This window comes from Caretta caretta, chromosome 5 (assembly GCF_965140235.1).
Source record: "Caretta caretta isolate rCarCar2 chromosome 5, rCarCar1.hap1, whole genome shotgun sequence".
NCBI classification, from domain to species: Eukaryota; Metazoa; Chordata; order Testudines; family Cheloniidae; genus Caretta; species Caretta caretta.
In genome coordinates, this window is record NC_134210.1 from 45,115,028 (window position 1) to 45,135,375 (window position 20,348).

Here is a 20,348-nt window from a genome sequence, read left to right on the forward strand (position 1 = left end):
AGACCAAGTGAGGGCACCGCGATGGGCCCTGTTGGACTGTTATAGTGGGCAGTTTTTCTGGGTAGGAAGCCTTAGCGAAAGATGAAGACCGTATACCCTGGAAGGGGTTTGTTTGTTCTACTCCACCTACAGACAGTGTGTGAGATTCACTGAAGGCTGAGTCACTGAAGACCTGCTGATGAAGCCATCGATCAAAGGGGTGGGTGGGAGGGGTGAACGCTTGCGAGAGGTGGGTGCCACCCCGTTCCAAGAACTGAGAAACGGCAGGCTCACACTCGACCAGAAGGGGGTGCTCGCAAGAGGTGAGGGTACTCGTTTAGAAGCTCTCATTTACCTCACGGGGATTTTGCCAGTATAGGGACTATAAGACTGGGTCCTTTCATTATCAAAACCATCCAAATTACACTCGAAATTTAAATGAACTTCAGTACTCATAATTCACTAACACAATGGGATGACTGGTTTTCTTTGGCATGGTTCTAGAATTTTTTTCCATCCTAAAATAGGTTTAAAATATTTCACTGGGTGCTTACTAGCAGATTTTACTTTACAGTGAGATATGCCTTTATACTGGATCAGAATATTGGCCATCCGATTCACAAGATGTTCAGCATTCTAAAATCTAGACACAGAATTTCACACAGTGACCTGTTACTACAGTGAATTCCAAATGCTGATTATATGCCATGTGAAGTAGCATAGTATTTCCTTTTATCTGTTTGAAATTTGATGCTGAATGATTCTGTAATATTAGTTAGGAGCCTCCAGGCATTCCATACTGCACCCAAGATCATAAAAACTTTAAAATGACAAGTGAGGGGCTGCAAAGCCTTCCCAAGATTGTCAGGCAGCTGTCCTAGTGCAGACTCAAACCTTTCCCATGCTATGCTAATAAATGACAATAAAAATTATATTTTAGTCTCCTGTCAAAAGAAAAACACTTACTGGAAGACTGGGCAAGAAGAATTTTGCAAGATTATGTATGCAACATTTTAATTAAAATAAATCAACTGTAAGTGTCCCTCAATGTTTCCTAAACGTCAAAGTTTTCAAAGGGAAACTCCAGTATAATGTAAATTTTACTCATTAATCAGAAGAATAATTCACTAAAAATGAATGTCAAATATAAAATAATCAAATTGCCATCCTGACAATTTGATGGGGGGGAGGGATAGCTCAGTGGTTTGAGCATTGGCCTGCTAAACCCAGGGTTGTGAGTTCAGTCCTTGAGGAGGCCATTTAGGGATCTGGGGCAAAAATTGGGGATTGGCCCTGCTTTGAGCAGGGGGTTGGACTAGATGACCTCCTGAGGTCCCTTCCAATCCTGATATTCTATGATTCTATGATTGAGAAGAGGACTAAAAGTATTTTTTCATTAGGAAACATTAGAATCCAGACTGTTTCAAGGGTAGTGGCAAGGCAGGTTTTAAACTATTTTTGAAAAAAAAAATCTACAACTGCACAGCTATGTTAAAGGCTTATGGAAATGAGACTAATACTGGCCTGAATCAGATACAGTGCAGACAGCTATTGTGCAAGCTTCTCTAAAAACATATGCAGTCCAGTCACTCATATGAGCTACAAGGGGATGGCATGGCACACGTGCAGTTAGGTCAGCACTGAGGGCCATGAGGGGCGAAAGCACTCCCAATGTGGATAGAATCAGTGATTTAAGTACTAAAACTAAGACATCACCACTGAGCATGAGCGAACTGAGATTTTTCAAAGGCTTATAACTTGGCCCAATTTGGGCAGATTTTCACAGGAATAGCAAAAGAGACGTCCTTGACACAACGGACCCCCCCCCCACCACCACCACCACCAAATTCTGACTCCCTGCTCCAAAGCACGGAGGTGCTACATCTTCTCAAAGAAAAGGTTGCCAGAATTTTAACAATTCAAAACAATGCAAAACAATGTATTTTTCTCTAGCCTTGTTCTTGGAAATGGCTAGACCATTATGGCTGAAATGTTCTAAAAAAATTCAGCCTGAGGCAGACGGACAATCAGAATAGAAAATTTGAATTTGCCAAAATTATTAGCAACTGAAAAAAGGATCAGTGTGACAGGGTGTACAAATCCCACACTGGGTCCAGTGGGAGGGGAGTCCTGCCCCTCCCAACCTGCAGAGCATGCTCCAAATGGAGAGGAACCTTAAAAGGGAGCAACTCAGCTCAAAAGGGGGAACGTGACAAAACCAGCCTCAGGGCTCCAGAGTAAGGGTACTGAAGAAGCCTCCAGTGAGTCAGATATTGTCGTCTCTCACAGGGTCCTGGGTCAGAGGTCAGAATCCAGTTAGAAGGAGGGAAGGCCCAGGCTCCCCTAACAACTTCCCTTGTTGCAGGAGGGGCCAAAGCCTCACCCCACTCTAGTAAGGAGAGGATAGGGCATCGAAAACCCAGAGGTGAAGCTAAGCCACGTAACAAGGGTTAGTAATTGGACAGAAAGCCCTTCCCACCAGGAGGTGAGAGACTGGACACTGGGTGTGCTATCCACTCGTCCACCTGATCCTCTGAGAACTATCAAAGTCATATAATGGGTAATATCACGCATCCTTAACACTAAGCAACATTATCAGCTCTGCCTATAACACAGTACCGTAAGTGAAAGATAAACTGGGAGCAGTCACTGAATAAAATAATATGTGAAGTGAAGCACAAGGTATTATAGGACAATGATTAAAAAAAAAAAATCAATCACTCAAAGGAGAGAAGCCAACAAATATTTCCACTTTAGTCACTTAGGACTTTGCTACATAGTTGTAAGACAGTAATCTATCTTGGGTACATTAACTTTTCCACTGAAATGTCATATAATATATTATGTATCTGCATGTATTATTGAAAATGCCTGAAATAAGAGACAAGCAAAGTCTATGAGTGACAGGCTAGCTTAAATCAATGCTATCAAGGAACTAAATATATGAAACTGAAAACACAAAAATTGCAGCTTCACACTTTACCTTCTACACAAATGAATTTGTTTCTCCATTCAATGCCATCAGGTCTTGGAATGGCTCTGGCTTCACGAACTGAAATCATTTGGCGGCTCCAGCTAGAGGAAAGGAAAACAATTTGCAGACACTTAACACAGATTGCTTTTTGAACCATCAGTATATGGTTACACATAAAATAGGTAAAGTGCTCATACAGAGTTATGACTTAGGAATTTCAGAGGATAGTAGTTCGAAGTAGCAATATTTTTTTTGGTGTTTCTAGCAGGGGCTGCTCTAGCCACAGACAAACTAGGCCACTGCCTGGGGCAGCCAGGCCAAACTTGAGTAGCAGTGCAACCCTGTACACCAGGTTCCAATGCCACTCAGTCAGATTTGACTGGCTGCAGCTCTCTCCTCTTGATGGAGAGACAGCCAGACCACACCTGAGTGAATAGTGTTGTGACCTAGTGCTTAGCTCCTACTCCACATCTACCATAACCACTGAACTATCAGAAGGCTCACCACCCTCAGCCCAGAAAGTCTAATGTAGGGTGCATGCCCCTCCCCCACTTGAGAACTTCTGCTGTAGGGGGTAGGAGTGGAGTGGCACACTAAAATTTTGCATAGGGTGGCAGATTGTCTTGAGCAGCCTCTGTTTCTCTTCAGAAAATAATGGAGATCAGTCTTCATGGCAGTTAACCATTTTGGCGAGTGGAAAACATGAGGGGGAGACAAGAGGCAAAATTTTCATACACACATTAAAATAAATCATCAAAACATTTCAGCAATACAGAACACCACAGACCTCAATGTACATTATGACTTGGTGGTGAAACGCTTTCTTAAAAATAAATAAATAAATAAAAATTGATCCCTTCACAGCTCAAATCTAGGGTGTCCAACATCCTGTTTTAACTTAAAAAGACAATTAGAATTTGAGACACTATTAAAATTCTAATTAAAACAAGCCAAGCTGACCGGTGTAGGTTGAGAAGTAGGGGAAGGGCACGGTAATAAAATTAGGTCTAACTGTGGCTATATAGTGGGTGTCATTAAAAATGTCCAACATTTAATCATAATATACAGTACAGTAGTTTACTCTAAGACTGGTGAAATTCATACTTGTGCAGAAAGCCTGCACAAAGCCTACAAGCAAGGTAAGGATATTAGAGAACCTTTACACTTTTTCCTCTCAAACCTTCTGACTGTTTAAAATTGTACATCAATGGAGCCATGAGAATTTACACCAACTGAGAATCTTCCCCCATAGCTTTACGGAAGACTGTATTCAAAGTACTTTTTACAAACTAGTTCTTATTCACGACTTCAGACTAGACACCTGAAAAGTTTCAGCTTGTGAAGTTCAGCCACTTGAGTTAAGTGCACATCCATCTTTATCGCAGAAAATATATTTTCACTCTTCCATAACTCAAAAAAATACACGTTTAACAGTTTGTTGAAACTTCTCATGGGGTTGCAGGACAAATTGCTTAATGTACAATTTAGCTGAAATACTTCAAACAACTTAGCCACACATTTTTACATATTTAAATTTCTCTTGATTGACTGTTCCTATGCAATAACAAAAGTATAAACGGTAAATATGTCTAGCATTCAAGGCCAGCAAAAACTTTAGCTCCTATCCATACCACCACTCTAGTAGCTCCTTGCATCTCCCACTAGTTTTCACAAATTAGGGAACATTTATCAGTAGAATATAAAGTATTGTAACTAAATACTGTAATGCCCATGTCAAATGAACAACATAGATTTACTAATTCATTAACCATGTAGGCAGGTTGAGAAAGGGTTTCAGGCATACGGGGCGACTTGAAAAGATGCAGTGACCACAGTATTATTAGCAAGGTTCCACTGCAGTTCTAGAAAACATGGGTCACAGAGGAAAGAGTAATATTAGACACCATCATTTAGCTCTCACCCCAACATGGCTATAATGTCTTATCTTAAACAAGCTAAAGAGAAGAGTTATGGAACAGAATATCTAAACTGAGCAGATCACAGCAGGCAGTGAAGCCACTTTGGTGCACACTGAACATGATACACATTCCCCCTCTCTCCCCTCCTTACAAATTATTGAGGTTCTACCTGGCTTCAAGATAAGCAGTTGCATCTTCAGGAAAAAAAAAAAAAAAAGGGAGGGGGGAATATTTTCTGTATATTTTATTGCAGAAAAATCTAAATATTTTAAGCTGTTCTATACTAATAAGTGTTTGGGAACAATGAAGTAGCATTTCTAGTTGTTTAAATCACATTTTGCACTTCACTGAATCATGACAGTAACTACTCTTAGTTGATATCCCCATTTACTATTCATTAACATTGTATTCCTACTAAAATTAGGAGTCTGAATTAGAATTGAACTATTCACAACAAGTAATTTATTTACTGGACTATAGACTTTTTGGTTTGTAAAAAATGTTTACAAGTTTGTTCGCTATTTGTAATTGCTCAATGAGTATTTTATGCAAATATATTTCAACCTATGAGTTTAAAATATGCCCTTTGTTTCAACTATGTCATCAGCTATTTCTGGTGTCACTGATCACATGATGTTTCTGTTCTCTGAGCAGCAGACAAACATTTCAAGGAAAGAACCACAAAGATTTCACGACAGCCAGGCAAATGCTTCTGGTACAAACTTTTGCACGAGCACATTATGCATTCTTGTGGACAAAAAAAGTTACTTACACAAATGTTCAAAGAAAATGAACAAGTACATTGTGAATACATTCAAAAGCAATTAACTATTAATTTAAGTCAGTGTTCATTATTGCATTATCTTCCCAGCTGTATTCTGAATAGATGAACAGAGCTATGAACTACTCTACTTGTTATATACTTTGCTCTTCCTCACACTCCAAAAATGAAGATAGAGATCACACGACCAATCCATACTTATTTTGTCATCTCTAACCAAATACAGCTTATTCATAGGATGACCTTAAACCCATAGCCCAACATCAATTATGTAACTCAAAAACACTTGCTATAAAAATCAGCACCCCAACCCCTCCAAGGGCATTTTAGAATCTATTTTTCATCACTAGGGACTACATAGTTTCAAGTAACATGAAAAAAAACATTATACAGTTATTTTTATTTAAAATTCTAATTCAGAAGAATAAATTCTGAAAGTAAAACATTTTCACTTTTCAATAAACAGGTAAGATTTAAAAAGAAGATTGCATCTTTCATTGTGCCTTTATTTAGTCTCCAATTCCACAGCAAAATCCACTGGATATAAGCAAGGCATTTATCAAATCAGCCCTTGCTTTGTTAAAGAGTGTTTGCCAAGTAAAAACCTGCTGCCTTCACTCAGAGCTGTTGTGTGAAATCAGACACGAGGCTCGTAAGAGGGTCTGATAAACAGAGAGGAGTTTCAGTAGATTATTTTCTTTTGAATACACTTCCAGACTACTTTACACTGTGCATTAGACTTGAATATTCTGAAAGTACAGCTTTGATAATTTGGAATAAAAAATTATGTTCTTTGAAGAGATTCCATTTACTTACTAAAAGTTCACACTTCAAAAAACATTTAAAAACACATCCTCAGCAAGTTGAATTATGTACAAAACATTATTAGAGTGAAATTTAAATCAAATGCAATCCAGTGTATGAGAATCAAATTGTGTATTGTTTGCCAATATTGCTGCATAACAAGTTTATTTAAGCTTTTCCATGTGTGGTACTTCTGGGACAATCTTATTTTCCCCTCGATTATTTCATTTATAATTTGTATTACAGTGGTGCCTAGAGGCCCCAACTGAGACTGGAGTCTACGCACTGTACAAACACATTTTAATAGACAACCTCTGCTTGAAAGAGTTTACAGTGTAAATAGACAAGACAGACAAACAGTGAGAGGGTAAAGAGACACATAACAAGGTGAAGTGACTTGCCCAGGATCACATAGCAGGACAATGGTGTAGCTGCGAACACAACCCAGCTCTGAGTTCCAGCCCAGTGCCCTACCTACTGGACCATGCTACCTTTGTCATAAGAATTACTTAATTCTACCGGATATGATGTATATAAAATTTAATTTAAAAATCCACTGTCTTCATTTAGAAACGATCTCTCAAACTGATCACCAAATAATATTACATTGTTCTCCCTCCACCCAAAACCCTGTGACAGCTGACCAATTAAACACTCAAGCCAGGTAACAACAGTGTTGAGGATGCAGATGAAACTTTAATTATGTCCCATTGTGAATATCCATTATGATACAATTTTCAATTATACGGTCATACTACTTCTAAATTGTATATTTTTCTCTATAACACCTATATTGTGTGTTACATCTTGTAATATTATGTATTACTCTGTATAGGCCAGAAGCTATGAAAGCTACTTATATGAATTCTACATACAAATAATTATTCTTTAATCTGTACTATGTTGTATAATAGGTCAATAGTGAAAATTCGCTGGAATATATAGGCCGCCTAAGTATGAAATAAGTGCATAGTTAACTACCTCGTCCCCTGAAATGCAACTAAGCTGGGAATGGGTGACAGGGGATGGATCATTTGATGATAATCTGTTCTGTTCATCCCCTCTGGGGCACCTTGCATTGGCTACTGTCAAAAGACAGGACACTGAGCTAGATGGACCTTTGGTCTGACCCAGTATGGCCGTTCTTATGTTCTTAAGGAAGGCTCTTCTGCTTGTTGAAAAGTAGTATCGTATTGTGCATGCTGCTGATTAAATTACCATATATTCTCGTTCATAAACCAACTATTTTTGGTAAAAATGTGACGCAACAAAGAGCAGGGGTCAGCTTATAAAACGGGTCTACGGCAAAATTTGATGATTTTAAACTCTTTAGAATCATTGAATATCTAATACATTGTCCTTTTGTTTACCTGGAGCGTCTGCAGGCATGAAGCCCCTCAGTTCCTTGTGGCCGCGGTTTGCCGTTCCCAGCCAATGGGAGCTGCAGGAAGTGGCACCACTTCCTGCAGCTCCCATTGGTTGGGAATGGCAAACCGCGGCCAAAGGGAGCTCCATGCCTGTGAACGCTCCAGGTAAACAAAAACGTCCCAACCCGCCAGCAGCTTACCCTGGCTGGCTGGGAGCTGAAGTTTGCCAACCTCTGAAATATACGGTCGGCTTATGAAAGGGTTATACAGTTTTTACCATTTTTACTTATCCATCTTGGGGGGGTTGGCTTATAAACGAACCAGCTTATGATCAAGTATATACGGTATTCAATTATATAGAGAACTGAAAGATCATTAGAAGTATTGGAGCATTACAGTAATGAAAACAGCATTAAGTATGTAAGAATGAAAAAATATGACAGGAATCTATATGCTGCAAAAAAGTTTGATATACTGTATAACATTTGTCTTCTTTTATATGAATGCTCAACCATACAATATTCACGTTCTCTTAACGTGAGAATTTTTTTAAAATAAAAACTCCCAGGTTTCATTATTTTCTTTTAAAGGAAAATATTCCAGAATGATATCACAACATGCTCTTGGAAAACTGAAATAATTCATGCTCTTCTTGAAATCTTGTCCTCTCGCAGTTTCCATGACTCTGTCCTCTCCTCGTTCTTCTCCTATCTCTAATTGCACATTCAATGTATCCTTCAGAAGATTCTTAATATGGGGTTCTAAGGGGCTTTGTTCTTGGTCCCCTTCTCTTCTACCGCGATACCTTATCTCTGGGTAATCTCATTCATATTCACAAATTCAACTACCATCTCTATACTAAAACTCACTGATCTACCTCTCTACTCCAGACCTCTCCTCCTATCCAAATTAAAATCTTGGCCTGTCTCTCTGACATCTCTTCATGAATGTCGAGCCATCTCCCCAAACTCAACATGACTAAAACATAGCTCTTAATCTTTACTACCTCCTCTCTCAATCACTGTGGACCACGCCACCATCCTGCCTGTCACTCAGGCCAGTAATCTGGTAGAAGTCTTCGACTCAAGCCTCTCTGTCTAGGTTCTCACATCCATGTCGAAATCTTGTGGATTCTTTCTGCATCACACCTTCCCTATCTATCCACATAGATAAAACTTCATCTACGCTATTCTCTCATGTCTCAGCTACTACAACATCCTTCTCTCTGGCCTTGACAAATGAAATCTTGCCCTATTCATATCCATTCCAAATGCTGCTGTAAAAATCATCTTCCTAGCCCATCATTATGACTGTCACCCCATTCTTTGCATCCCTCCACTGGCTTCCCCTTCTTTTTTGCACCAAACATAAGCTATTTGTTTTCATTTTCAAAGCCCTTCATTGTCTATCTTTCAATTTGCTGTTATGAGGTCAACTCCTTTCTCCAACTGACTCATGATACAGAATACTCCAATCAGTCAGTTATTACATTTTCAAACAAATATCTTCGTGCTTTCCCCCATGCTGCCCCTCATGCTTGGGAGCAGCTCACCATGAACATCCACAAAGCTACCACATTATCCTCCTTCAAACTCTGTTTGTGATGCTTACAAAAAAAACTTGTCAAAGGTTAGGTGGCTGATATGCTGAGACCACTGCCTATCATGCTGACCAGTACTGTCTCATTGTTTCCTTGTACAGCCCATCTGTTGTCTCATTTTACACTTAGATTTTAAGCTCTGTGGGTTAGGGGCAACCTTTTTGTACTGTGTTTGGTCACCTAGCACAGAGAGGTCCTGGCCCATAACCAGGGCTCCTATGCACTACAGTAATATACATTTTAAATTAAAAATATACCTTTAGTAACTGTTGTTCTTCACGATGTGTTGCTCACGTTGATTCCAATTAGGGGTGTGAGTGCCACATGCACAGTAGCCGGAAGGTTTTCCCCCTAGTGGTATCAGTCGGGTCAGGTCAGGTGCCCCCTGGAGTTGCGCCTCCATGGTGCCGTATATAGGGTCCTGACGACCTGCTGCCACTTCAGTTCCTTCTTTCTGGCACTGCTCCGACAGAGGGATAGGCAGGTGGATCTTGTAATGGACATGAGCAACATCTCAAAGAACAGTTAGTTATGAAAGGTAATCGTTTTTTCTTTGAGTGCTTGCTCATGTTGATTCCAATTAGATGACTCAAGCAGGAACTTGGAGATGGGATTGGAGCTCATGGGTTCGCTGACTGAAGTGCCGCTCTAGCCTTCTGGGTAATGGCACAGTGGGAGGTAAAAGTGTGGATTGAGGACCATGTCACAGCTGTGCAAATTTCCTTGATTGGAACCTGGACCAGGAATGCTGCTGAAGGTGCCTGCGCCCTCATGGAGTGCGCGGTCATGGCGGGGGCAGGTACTTTAGCCAGATCGTAACATGTCCGGGTACAGGATGTGATCCGCAATGAATTCTTTTGGGAAGAGACTGGGAGACCCTTCATTCTGTCTGCTACTATGACGAATAGTTGAGTAGCTTCACCAGTTTGATATAAAAGGCCAACGCCCAGTGAATATCCATAGAGTGGAGGTTTTGCTCTCGGCTGTTGGCGCGTGGCTTAGGGTAAAAAACTGGAGGAAAAATGTCCTGATTAACATGAAACTGGGAGATGACCTTCAGGAGGAAGGCTGGGTTGGTCAAAGCTGAACTTTGTCCTTATAGAAGACTGCGTAAGCAGGTTCGGATGTTAGGGCATTAAGCTCTGACACCCTCCTGGCATCACCAGAAATGCCACCTTCCGTGAGAGAGAGAGCAATGAGCATGTCACTAGTAGTTCAAATTGGGGCCCCATTAGTCTGGAAAGAACAAGGTTAAGAACCAGTCTGGGACTGGTTGCTGTACTTGAGGGTATAACCTGTCAAGTCCTTTAGGAAAACGTCCAGCTATCGGATTGGTGAAGACAAATCGGCCAGCCACGCCTGGGTGAAAGGCAGAAATGGCAGCCAAGTGGACTTCTATTGACGGCATAGAGAACCCTTGTTGCTTCAGGTGCAGAAGGTACCCAAGATAAAAGGCACTGACAAGTGCATAGGAGACTTATGTTTCTGCGATGACCAAATCGCGAATCTTTTCAATTAGGCTAGGTAGATGGCCATAGTAGACTGTTTCCTATTACCAAGGAGGACTTCCCTAACTGGATCAGAGCAAGCAAGCTCCATCGGATTTAGCCATGGAGCTTCCAAGCCGTGATGTGGAGAGATTCGAGATTGGGATGCTGAAGATGGCAATGAACCTGAGTTATCAGGTCCAGGAGCAGCGGTAAAGCGATCGGAGTGTCCACTGACAACTTCAGAAGAGACGTGTACCAGTACTGACATGGCCAGGCTGAAGCTATCAATATCACAGAGGCTTCATCCCGTCGAACCTTGAGTAGGACCTTGTGAAAGAGTGGAATGGGTGGAAACAAGTAAAGGAGGTGGTCCTTCCAAGAGAAAAGGAAAGCATCTGTGATCGAGTCTGGGATGTGAGTCAGGAAGGGGCAGAACTACGGACACTTCCTGTTGTGTCTTGTTGAGAATAAGTCTATTTGGGGAATTCCCCGCTGCTGGAAGATGGTGTTCATGACATCCAGGTGTATGGACCACCTGTGGTTGTGAAAGGACCTGCTGAGATGGTCTGTCAACTCGCTCTGAGGAGATAAGATGCCTCAAAATGTATCGAGTGGGTTATGCAAAAGTCCCACAGTTTGAGGGCTTCCTGGTACAGGGGAGAGGAGTGTGCTGCTCCCTCTTTTTATATAAAACATCCCTGTTGTATTGTCTGTCACGACTGATACTTGGAGGGGAGGTGTGTGAGTTTGGGAGGTCTGGCATGCCAGACGGACTGCCCTCAGCAATCTGACGTTGATGTAAAGTGAGTCCCGCTTGGGACCAGAGGCCCTGAGCTTCCCCAGATACGCTCCTCACCCCATTGCTGATGCGTCCATGACCAGGGAAAGTGATGGTGGAGGTCTGGAGAAAGGAATCCCTGCACACACAGCTTGCTGGTTGAGCCACCATAGGAAAGACTCAAGAACTGGCTACGAAAGACTGACTACCTTGTCTAGACTGTCCTGGTTTGGTCAATACACCAATGCTAGCCACGCCCAAAGGGGTCAGAGCCTCAGTCTGACATGCTGCACTACATCAGTACAGGTGGCCATGTGGCTGAGGAGCTTCAGGCAATTCCTTGCCGTAGTGGTAGGAAAACATCTGAGAACTTGTATGATGTCACAGAGTCTGAAACCATGACTCTGGTTGGAATGCTCTCGCCTGTCTTGAGTCCAACACTGCCCCTATGAACTCTATCATGTGAGTGGGGGAGAAGGCCAAAGCTGTCAAAAGTTGATCTTATTAGGCTTCCTGCGTCTCCACTTGTGTTCTGGAGCAGCCCTTGATCAACCAGTCGTCGAGGTACGGAAACACCTGCACCTGGCACTTCTGTAAGGATGTGGCCATGACTGCCATGCACTTGGTGAACACCCAAGGTGCCACTGACAGGCCAAAGGGGAGGACCGTGAACGGATACCGATTGTGGTTTACCACAAACCTAAGAAACCTTTTGTCTGGCGGAGTTATGGATATATGAAAGTATGCGTCCTTCAAGTCAAAGGCAGCATACCAGTCCTCCTGGATCCAGGGAAGGGATAATGGAGGCCAAAGAACTTCAGCTTCTTCATGAATTTGTTCAGAGGAACCTCCTCCATCACTCCCGCTCTCAGTAGCAGCTGCACCTCTTGCATTAGGAGATGCTCATGAGAGGGTTCCCTGAAGAGGGACGCGGGAGGGAGGAGAGAAGCTGAACTGGAGAGAATATTCCAGTTCTACCATGTGGAGATGTGTTCCGGACCCATACATGGCATGAAAAGGAAGGGATGGGATAGTTGGATGCAACGTTTGAATTGGTGTGTCGCCCTTGGGTGCACCTTCAAAAGGCTTGTTTTTGTCCAGAGCGCTGTTTCACCTGCCCAGAGCCCTGAGCAGATGAAGGAGGAGGCTGCCTCCTGTGGTTTCTATTAAGCCTCCTAGAATAGTCTTGCCTGTTCTGAGGTTGGTAGAATCAAGGCAGAGGCTGGGGCTTAAAATGCCTCCATTGCATTGAGGGGGTATGGTGGCCAAGGGACTTGAGAGTGGCTCTTGAGTCATTAGGCCTACGGAACTGTGAATCCGTTCTCTTGGAGAAGAGGGTTGAGCCCTCGATTAGGAGGTCCTGGATGGTCTGTTGGACCTCATACGGGAGCCCTCATACCTGCAGCCAGGAGCTTCTTCTCATGGCCACGCCGACACCATGGTCCAAGCAGCTGAATCGGCAACATGTAGGGCTGTCAGTAGCGAAGCCCGTTTCACAAGCTTGCCCTCCTCCACCAAGGTGGAGAAAACAGCCCTCAAGTCCTCTGGCAGAAGCTCTGTGAACTTTGACATAGCCCCGCGGGAACTGAAGCTGAATCACCTGGTGGTTTGAAATCCAAAGCAGGAGCTCCCCCAGTAGAATAGACTTTCCTCCCGAAGAGGTCCAGCTTCTTCGCCTCTTGGGCTTTAGACGTGGGTCTTTGATACCCTTTATATTCCCATTCATTTGCTGCTGCCACCACTTAGAAGTTGTCAAGGTTCCTTCCCCACTCTGAACTCTAGGGTACAGATGTGGGGACCTGCATGAAAGACCCCCTAAGCTTATTCTGACCAGCTTAGGTTAAAAACTTCCCCAAGGTACAAACTTTGCCTTGTCCTTGAACCCTATGCTGCCACCACCAAGCATGTTAAACAAAGAACAGGGAAAGAGCCCACTTGGAGACGTCTTCCCACAAAATATCCCCCCAAGCCCTACACCCCCTTTCCTGGGGAAGGCTTGATAAAAATGCTCACCAATTTGTACAGGTGAACACAGACCCAAACCCTTGGATCTTAAGAACAATGAAAAATCAATCAGGATCTTAAAAGAAGAATTTTAATTAAAGAAAAGGTAAGAGATTCACCTCTGTAAAATCAGGATGGTAAATACCTTACAGGGTAATCAGATTCAAAACAGAGAATCCCTCTAGGCAAAATCTTAAGTTACAAAAAGATACAAAAACAGGAATATACATTCCATTCAGCACAGTGTATTTTACCAGCCATTAAACAAAAGGAAATCTAACTCATTTCTAGATAGATTACTTACTAACTTTACAGAAGTTTGAGTCTGCATTCCTGATCTGTTCCCAGCAAAAGCATCACACAGACAGACTCTTTGTTTTCCCCCCCCGCCCGATTTGAAAGTATCTTGTCTCCTCATTGGTCATTTTGGTCAGGTGCCAGCGAGGTTATCTTAGCTTCTTAACCCTTTACAGGTGAAAGGGTTTTGCCTCTGGCCAGGAGGGATTTTATAGCACTGTATAAAGAAGGTGGTTACCCTTCCCTTTATTTTTATGACAGGGGTCCAGTGGTGGGTGTGAATAAAAATGTTCAAACCCTTTAGAGGGGACAAAATATTTCCCCTCTGTCCTTTTCACCATCGGGGCAGAGAGGTGAGGGTCTGCCACTAAGTTTCTGTGGTACCCTCTATGGTCTTAATAAGCAGCAGAGCAACTCTGAGAGTCACTGGGGGCCAGGATATCTACCATGGGGTCCAAGGACTCAGATCTCCTCGACCTGGAGCCCCAGGTTCTGGGCCACCCTCTTCAGGAGCTGTTGGTGGACCCTACTGTTCTTGAGTACAGGAGCCATGGAGGTTTGAGCCACTGCTTCATGTGGCAATGACGAAGACAAGGTTCTAATCAGGACCGACTCTTGCTCCTGGCCTTGCATTACCATGTGCAGAGCCCCTCTGCAGAGAGCACTGCCGGTGCAGAGCATCTCTATTAGAGTCTTTCTCAGTGCCAAAGTCTCCTGTGTCAATGCCAGGGCACTGCGCACTGATGTAGAGGTGCTAGCATTGGCTTGGGCAAACTTGGCTCCGAGTGGGGTTGGAGAGCAGCCTCCATCAGAAGGATTTTTAATCGTTGGTCTCTTTGCAGATCTTGCAAACAGTCCTTCTGATGCAATTGCCCCAGACACTTCAAGCAGGAAGTGTGAGGGTCGCTCCGGGGCATAGGCTTGTTACAAGCTGCACTGGGTTTAAATCCCAGAGACTGAGGCATGCCCTGGTGCCGGGGAAAGGGGTGAGGGGAGAAGGGTAGGGAAAATGGCGGGTAATCCCCAGAATAATTCCTTACTGGAATTCTAACCATACAATGACTAAACTAACTACAACTACGAACAAACCGATTTAACTATTTATAGAGAACAGTCTGAAGACCACTAGGGAGAAGGCTTGCCGAAGCAAGAGAAACTAGCCTTCCGGCTAACTGTCACAGGCGGTAAGAAGGAACTGAAGTGACGGCAGGTCAGCAGGACCCTATATACGGTGCAATGGAGGCATGACTCCAGGGGCACCTGAACCAACCCGACAGATACCAGCAGGGGAAAAACCTTCCGGCTACTGTGCACACAGCACGCACATACCTAATTGGAATCTACATGAGCAAGCACTCGAAGAAGAACTGCAGATCATGTAAAATGTACTCTGATCTGTACTGAACAGCAGTTGATTTCCAGGTAAAAATTCAAGGTGTTTGTTTTGACCTAAACTGTTTGGGTCAAACAGGGGGCCGTTAGGTCAAGCACCTCAGTTAATATAAGGTGAAACTATGAAACAATGAAGAAGCCACTGAAGTAATCAGGACCCAACCTACTTCAGGTCAAAATCAATACCTTCAGTTGCATCCAGAAACTCTGAATCTCTTTGGAGAGGGAAGTTTCAGTCTAAAACAACACACTAACAAATAGCTGGCTTTAGGACAATAGAGCTATCTGATTTTTGACAGACTATTTTACAGATTAAACTAAGGTAGTTTATTAAACAACCGTAGGCACATCTCAGTGCCAAGCTTACACAGGCACATCCAAGAGCTGTCATGTGCCCCTTTTCATTTATTTCTCTCCTTGCTCTTCATCACCCCCATCCTGTCTCCAAACCATTCCTCTCTCTCTGCTGATCAGTCTTAAAATGTTAGCAAGCTAAGTCCAAACATGAGGCATTTTCATTTATTGCAAGATGCTAAACACAGGTAGAAGTTGATCACTTACTCAAATTCTGTGGCATAGTATTTGAAGAAGCCCACTAATAAATCTCCAAGAGTCGATCCATTTTTGGAGAGGTAAGGAGGAACGGTGCGTGGAGCTTGATGTACAAGGTGCAGCTGCATAGTAGGATTAAAAGATTCCTGTCAAAATAAAAGAATAGAGAATATAGCCTTTCGTAAAGTACATGCTGCAAGACTGCACTTAATCTAGGTGCTTTCAAGATCAGACATACACAGCAGAAAGTTGCCCATCATTTATTTAGCAAGTGCTGTAAGTGTGCATGGCCCAGTTTCTATTTACCAGTGAAGGGCCCTATTGTTCCTCCTACTCCTCTGTTGCATATAAGTAACTCCACTGACCTCAACGAGAATTAATCATCCCCTGCGTGGGGACAGTCAGTCATGTTATTTCCTGTGCTCCCTTTCCCTTCATGAAGATGCCCAAGAACGGTCACATCAGAAAAATCTCAAAATTGAATTTTTATTTGCATACCCACTATGACAGACAGTCTGAAAGGGAGGGGAAACTTATTTCATAGTTAGTTTTAAACCAATGTGTCAAACCCCTGGCTCCTATGTGACCATGCATCTTCTCAGACAATGATTTCAAAGACTATAGTAGTAGCAGCATTTCCTCTAATCAAGTTAAGTGAAAACATTAAAAATCATTTAACAATCAACATATACCTGACTATATAATCCATGGCACTTTTGTTTTTCCACCAAAAATATTGGAGGCTGACCACAAGAAGAGTTGCCTTTACCAATTCAGAAAGTCTTCACCCGACTAAATAACTTATTTAAATTTTCCCTTTTAATTTTTTTTTTAAACAATTTAACTTTCCTAAACATAAGATGGGCATGTTAAAATAGCAGCAAACAACTGCCAGTCTTGCCATTTTGCATACAGATCAGGTATTCATCATCATCATCATTATGTTTAAGAGAAACTTGTACAGCACCATATCTTGCAAGTTCACCTCAGAATATGGAGGCATGGCAGAAGGAATCGTAAGAAGAGGGAATGTAACAACCTTGTATTCCTAGCTAATGCAGTAGGTTTGAAATCCCTGTAATAAGAGGGCACATATGAAAAGATTCTAGTTCTTGAATTGCAACTTTTTAAAAAGGAAATGTACAGAAATTAACAGACTTCTGAAAGCAATCTTGCAGCTTGCAAGAGAAGAAATTAGCAAAAACTGAAGGAAACTCTTCAGGGTCAGTTATTTATTATTTTTTGTTATTCCCTGTGCCTGCTAAGTTTTCAGAAAATAAAACTGAAATGTACAGAAAGCTTCTCTCAAGTTTAACAGTAACTCCTCACTTAACGTTGTAGTTATGTTCCTGAAAAATGTAACTAAGTGAAATGATGTTAAACTAATCCAATTTTCCCATAAGATTTAATGTAAATGAGGAAGGTTAGGTTCCAAGGTAATTTCTTTTGGGCAGACAAAAGGCATTATATACTGTACTGTTGTTAGGAGGTGCCCCTGGCTCACTCCTCACAAGCACAGCCTACTGCAGACAAGGATGCTAGGAAGCACCTTGTGCAGCAGCAGCGGCAGCTTCCCCCAAGAAGAACAGGCGCCGACCTTGCCGGGAGATGCTCCAGGCCCGCTTCTTCCTGTCCCTGCTCCACTCCAGGCCCACCTCTTCTCACTCCACTCACCACCTCCCCGGAGCACACTGCATCCCCACTCCTTCCCCCTCCCCCCGAAAGTCCTAGGCACCTCCAAACAGCTGTTTGGCGGTGGGGGAAGCACTACCGCTGGAAGGGAGAGGGAGGAGGTGGAGAAGAGGAACTTGTGCAATGCTCCCTTGTAAAGTCGCTGCTCTTTCACAGACTCTTATAAGCAGTAGACAGAGCAGGCAGCCAAACGACATTATAAGAGAGCATTGCACAACTTTAAACGAGCATGTTCCCTAATGGAGCAGCGACAACTTCGAAACAACGTTAAGCAGGAGGACGTTAAGTGAGGAGTTACTGTATGAGTAAAGTCACATTCTCTATCAACAGGCACTCAGTAAATATCTAAAGATCCTGCAGCATTCCATACTGTTTTAACATCAGTTTCACCAGAAATGTAATACCTGAGTGGAAGCGATCCCTACAGTTTGCTGTAGGTGTGAACAAAAGAGCCACAGCATATAGTAACAAGGGCCTTAAGATATTTTCCCCTCCTCACACACACACACAGGTTGACAGCTGGGACTGTTGCCCTCTAAGAATACGTAAAAAGGTGAACATAATGAAGTTGCTATTGCAGACATTTACTGCTTCTACATTTACATGCTATTACTAGACACTTCTGAAATGGAATATGGGATTTATCAAGGGCTTTTTTGTATTCGTACAAAAGACGAAGACCTTCCCAACTTCAAGAAAAATCCACTAGTCTGCACTGAGGCCATCATACTGAGCTGGTAAGGAATTAGGCTAAAGGGAGTATTGCCCCATTTGTTTTAGAGATTAATAAATGAGCTATTTTCATTAGTACAATTGCTATCTCACACTTAGATCGGAACCTGACCAGGGAAACATACAGGCATTAATCTAAATTAAAGAAACTTGACCAATATTTAAAGATGTGATAACAGTCCCTCATTTTTATTTATGGAGCTAAAACAAAGACTAACCAGATTGCCATGAAAAGTAATCTACTGCCAACAAATAGTTATAGTAACCCCATCAGTCAACATCAGGCATCACTAGGGTAAATATTTTAGCCAAGAAGAAAGCACAAACATACATACAGGAAAAAAAATAAAAGAAGGATGAAAAAATATCAAATACCATTATCACTAGAAATGTTTTTTAAGTTGGTAACCAAAGCTTAAGACGACATATATTTAAGAAACCTTTTAGGAGTTCATAGTAGTTACTCATAATATAGACATATGATTATTAAAACATTTAGGATAACTGATGGAATTTTCGGGTATATCTATTGTGCCTGCTTCTTCACTAAATTTACTCCTTTCCAGCAATCATGCAAGCACCAGCATAGCAAATACGGAAAAGACTCCTCCTGTGACAAGCTGGAAATGCACCACATTCAAAAGATCCAAAAATGCCAGCCACTATTCTTGGACGATAAGAACAATTCTTAAACTTTCTTAAACAGAAGCCTTGTTTTCTAATTTCTGCTGGTCACAGTGAATAATTTTTTCAAAATAATTTTTTGAAAACTAAAATCAGGTTTTTAAAATGTATATTCTTTTTTAAAAATAAGCCTGTTTGAAATTTAATTTGAATTCATGACAACCTATTATCTTTTTATCATAATCTAGTATCATCTAAATAAAAGGTATGTTGAACTAACGAATCCTAATATATTTTAACTAATAAGTTAAGACTGCTTTTCTAAAAAAATAGCAGCAAGGGGAAAACATAACTAAATTTGGAGGTCAAGCTTTATAAATACGACACAATGTAGCATGTATTGTATTATCTAGTTTCAGTCTTAATGATGTGAATACTGCTATTTATTTTTTTTCACCAAATGCCAGTACTTCGTTAAGCAGTGAAAATCTTGCCTTAGTTGTTGAATAAATGTGTGATAAACTAGCTATACAATTGCTTAAATAAATGCGTATAGTTATAGTGTGCTCTCCTGTTTTAGCAAGAAGTACTACCAAATCTAGTCTAAAAGCTGCATTTAAATAAATCAAGTAATAATGTTTTAATGGTTCTACCAATGAGAATGAAATTTTCATTTGGAAAATAACTAAAAAGTACAAATGGTTAACATGATTTTCCACTTGCTGATTTAAATAGTGATTTAAATCAAAGAAATTTAACATCAATCCACCCTCATTCCTCCAAAAAACCAAACTGCATATCATGTATTTGACATTACTGCCAGGAAAATGTTTAAGAACTTTGAGGATATCCCACACCTCCATGAGGTTTTCCAGGAACTCCAAGGGCTGCTGATCACCACTTGACAAAGTTAATCAGGCAAAATACCACTCTTTAAACAGATAAATGGTGTGAGCTTGCAATTTCTTTAGGGCTGAAATACATTATTCCAGCTTTATGCATTAACTGAAAAGCTAACAAGTGTTCAAGGATGGTAGCTCTCAACTAAAACAAGCTGTTTCACTGACAGAGCAATGGAGATTAAGGACTACTTCAAAGTTTTATATAATGTATAAGATAGCTGAAACTAGAGTGTGCTTTTGCAGGTCATGAATTTATATCATGAAAGGTAACGTGCGTGTGCAATAATTCTTTCCTCCCACTTCTCCCTTTATAATTAAATAATTTTCCTTCTGACAGGTTTTAACAAAACGTTCCTTATGTGAATACTAGGCAGCTAAAAAGACAGTTACCTTTTTCCGACAGCTCTTCGAGATGTGTTGCTCATGTCCATTCAACTTAGGTATGTGTGTGTTTGCCACAT

At 41.6% G+C, this 20,348-nt stretch overlaps 1 protein-coding gene across 2 annotated transcripts in view; it reads right to left on the reverse strand.

Moving 5' to 3' along the window:
- Nucleotides 1–20,348, reverse strand: part of TENT2 (terminal nucleotidyltransferase 2) — a 77,200-nt gene that overhangs the window by 5,605 nt on the left and 51,247 nt on the right. For both annotated transcript variants that reach the window (XM_048850556.2, XM_048850557.2), the window contains exons 12-13: nucleotides 15,947–16,083; nucleotides 2,963–3,054 (exon numbers count right to left, since the gene is read on the reverse strand). In XM_048850556.2, coding sequence (XP_048706513.2) covers nucleotides 2,963–3,054; nucleotides 15,947–16,083 — 229 coding nt within the window. The remainder of the gene's footprint in view (nucleotides 1–2,962; nucleotides 3,055–15,946; nucleotides 16,084–20,348) is intronic.